Source organism: Drosophila guanche, unplaced genomic scaffold (assembly GCF_900245975.1).
Source record: "Drosophila guanche unplaced genomic scaffold, DGUA_6, whole genome shotgun sequence".
NCBI lineage: Eukaryota > Metazoa > Arthropoda > Insecta > Diptera > Drosophilidae > Drosophila > Drosophila guanche.
In genome coordinates this window covers 1,324,043-1,327,646 of record NW_022995757.1, presented here as the reverse complement: position 1 = coordinate 1,327,646, position 3,604 = coordinate 1,324,043, and the positions used below count along the sequence as shown (strand labels likewise).

The 3,604-nt window shown below is 48.6% G+C and overlaps 2 protein-coding genes across 2 annotated transcripts; one reads left to right on the top strand and one right to left on the bottom strand.

Annotated features, from left to right (window-relative positions):
- Positions 1 to 233: 233 nt before the first annotated feature.
- LOC117590341 (protein-lysine N-methyltransferase EFM3) lies at positions 234 to 1,451 on the top strand. The gene is made up of 3 exons (XM_034282840.1): positions 234 to 393; positions 465 to 1,236; positions 1,297 to 1,451. Exons 1-3 carry the CDS (start codon positions 322 to 324, stop codon positions 1,401 to 1,403), a joined length of 951 nt encoding a protein of 316 aa, XP_034138731.1. The 5' UTR covers positions 234 to 321; the 3' UTR covers positions 1,404 to 1,451.
- Positions 1,452 to 1,541: 90 nt separating this feature from the next.
- LOC117590339 lies at positions 1,542 to 3,468 on the bottom strand. The gene is made up of 3 exons (XM_034282837.1): positions 3,162 to 3,468; positions 2,796 to 3,053; positions 1,542 to 2,730 (listed from the first exon to the last, which is right to left on the bottom strand). Exons 1-3 carry the CDS (start codon positions 3,220 to 3,222, stop codon positions 1,607 to 1,609), a joined length of 1,443 nt encoding a protein of 480 aa, XP_034138728.1. The 5' UTR covers positions 3,223 to 3,468; the 3' UTR covers positions 1,542 to 1,606.
- Positions 3,469 to 3,604: the final 136 nt, after the last annotated feature.

Below are 3,604 nucleotides of genomic sequence, written 5' to 3'. Positions count from 1 at the left end.
CGGCGCTCAAATTTTGTCTTACAAAACTATCGATGGTAATGAACCACAGTCTGGCAGGGCTGGCATTTAAATGTGATTCACTTATTGCATTAAAACCACAATATGTTACAAGAAACTCACTTGTTCCACGCAGTTTGGACAGTAATCATTTAGCTAACTTTTGCTAACGTAGGCTAAAATAAAACCGCAGTCGATATTGGGCTAAGTATCGATAAAACATTACATCGATAGCACATGTTTCACCTTTTCCCGTCAATTCAGCATTTATTTTTTTGAAATTAAATTCGACTAAGAAGGTATCATTATTCATAGAGTAAAAAAATGACCGAAAAGTTTAGCAAAATGCAGCAGCAATTCCTCTGCTGTTATCCAGTCAATAAAATGTCCTGGTCGGTACGTATCTAGCTGTGAACGCAGCACCAACACCTGTTGCATATTTAACAACAGTTTGTAAACACGCGCAGTCGGTAAAACTACCCATGGACTGGGATGAGCAAAAGGCACTCATTGCAGCCACCTGTGGCCATCCACTCAATGAGCGATATCCGGTGCGTGCCAGCTACCAGGAGGCATTCGTAAAGCGACTGATGCAGCTGCTTAAGGATCACGAGGAGCTGCACGACGACCTATTCAGCAGCCTCACTTCGCAGAAGTGCGAACAACAAGACAAGGACTTTGCATACAAGCACTACCTACTACTGCAGCCAGATGCCCATATCACGCTGCGTGAGTCCATTAGCTTTGTGAACGAGGGCACCACCGGCCTCTGCACTTGGGAGGCTGCCCTGGCCCTGGCCGACTATCTCATGCAGCACAGCGATGTGGTGAAGGGCAAGAATATTGTGGAGCTGGGCGCTGGCACCGGTCTGATAGGAATACTCCTCAAACTGCCAGAACTGGGCTTCGATGCTGGCCAAATCCTTCTCACCGATGGCAGTGCCTCCTGTGTGCAGCTGATGCGCGATAATGTGGCCTTGAATTTCCCAAAGACGCCCAAGGAAGCCACACCCCAGTGCGAACAGCTGCGCTGGGATGAGGTACAAGACTTTCCCTGGCAGCAATACGCCAAAACGGATCTCGTACTCGCTGCGGATGTCATCTATGATGATTCGCAGTTCGATGCCCTTCTGGATGCCCTCGATCATTTGTTCACGAGTCGTGGCAATTGCTTGGAAATGCTGCTAGCCAGCACCGTGCGCAATGTAGACACGCTGCACAAGTTCATGGAGCAGTTAAGTGAGTTTTTCGCCCCACCTCTGTCTATGTGCATAGCTAAAATGTAACTTATTTTTACAGCCAACCGCGAGTACAAGGTGACGCCCTGTGCGAATGTGTCGGCCTGCGTGAGTCACTTTTGTCGCGATCACACCGCTGCCGTACAGATTATCTCCATTAAACGCTAGTTTTAGGTAGTAAAAAAATATATATTATAAACACTTGACACATAAAACAAACAAACTATTGCCCAAGACCCTCTTAATTGCTCAGCCTGGCTGTGTTTGCCTCAGAGAATACGAAGTGTTGGTTCGTCTTTTGTTTTGTTTTCTGCATTTTCTTTAAATACTGAGTACTTAAGCGTACAAATGTAGGATGCTGATTGAACACATTATTGGCTGATTGTGGGTATGGTGCCATCGTTTAGCCATCGCACATTGAGCTGCTCGATTTGATGCTTCATGAATATGATGCCATAGACTTCGTATTGGATGTCCAGCAGTTTGGTGCGATGTGTTCGTGGCACCTTCATGCCCACGACCAGGGCCAGCAGGGAGCTGATGATCATAAAAACAAATCCCTGGGCCATCAGGGTGCTCTTGTCGGTGGCATAGAAATACGAGTTCTTAGCATCGGCCACAAAATAATAGTACACAATGCTGGTGCATATCAATTTGAGGACATACGACAAGCAGATGACGCACTCTGTGAACCTCAAATGGGTTACCTCCAGCAGGGCGATCTGTAGACTGGAATAGGACATACCAAAGAGGACGAGCAGTACCCAGAGGGACCATCTAGACTCGGTGGAGCTGCAGATGATCATGGCCAGGAGTGTGAAGAAAACCAGCGTCACCTGAGAGGTTACAAAGTTCACCTTCACCGAGATGAAGAACAGACAGATGAGGGACAGGCAGCTGCCGCCAAAAATCACCCAGAACATGGCATCGATGTCGCTCAGCTGGGTCAACCTGATGGCCGGATTCAGGGCAAACCAATAGATGAAATACACAAACAGCGCATACTGTATGGCCTCGGTGAAAAGAAGCAGCAGCATTACGTTCCATTGCTGGTTCTTCGTCACATAGAAGAACTGCAGCCGCTTGATAACGTCTGAGCGCGGCTCAAAGATGCTGCCATTCCCGTTGGCGATCCTCAGATCGTTGTCCATGCTGTTCACCAGGTCGACGGTGCCCACAAAGTGCAGCACCTTGATGCCCACTAGGATTGCAAGCGTGGCAGCGGCAATGCTCAGATACGTGCCAGCAAAATTCAAATAAATTCCGTCGATCAGCTGCTCAGTGGTGGCGGTTTGTCCTGCAAACGCCTTTAGATTTCGGCTGTATGCGGATCCAATCAGGCTCACGGCCGTGGCAATGCCCATCAGATAGCAGCTGCAGGAGGCGGACATCACGAGGGAGCGGCTGCTCTTCGAGCTGATGGTATGCAGAAAGCTGTAGCCTGCTATGAAGGTCATGCTGTGCGCCAAGTACGCTATGTAGGCGCCCACATGGTCTGCAAGTTAGAGTTGGAAAGACATTTTTGATGCGGTTTCAGTGCCGATGAGGATTTCCCCTTACCAAAACCATCAGCAAAGTAGAAGCAACTGGCCACCAGATTTAAAATGCCAGCGGCCAGTAGCAGCCACGCCTGCCAGTAAACAATGCACTTCTTCACGTACTTAATGGTCAGCATTGTGAGGGCCGCGCCCAGGGCCCAGCAGGCGCCCAAGATCATAGGACCATAGTTGATGAGGCCAGCCTGCAGGTTGCGCTCGGCCACCAGTGAGCAGATCGTATAGCCGAAGATCAAGCCACATGGCAGGAAGCTCAAGCAAACTAAAGAAAAAGTTGTATATAATTAAGGATGGACGATCTATGTACGTATGTACATATGTATGTACCACCTACCCTCCCCTGCGGGAGAGAGGCGGGACTCGCACTCACCCACAAAACTGGGCGCGTATTTAAAGAACTTCAGCAGCAGTTTCCCCCAAACGTGTGCCATGTTTGACGAACAATTTCAATCGAAACGACCCAGGCGAAGAGACGAGAGAGGAGCTTAAAGCATTTTGGTCTGGACTGTGGAGATGCCCTCAATTATGGCCAAACAGACGCTGCCGCAAGTCCAAAGAGGCTACAAATTGAACTGCGACGGCAAAGGCGACGACGACGATGGCAACGAGACAATGATAAGATAAGCCAATTGGCCGAGCGAGCAGCCGGCCTGATGGATGTACATATGTATATATGTATGTTTTGTGGAGTGACTAATGTCGCATTGGAGTAGTTGCCTCTTTGGCCAGATAAACAGATAAGCCGCTTTGTAGCTGCGTTGTGGATTTACTTTTCAGTTAGGCCTGAAATTTCCGGTGTACATATGTACATAT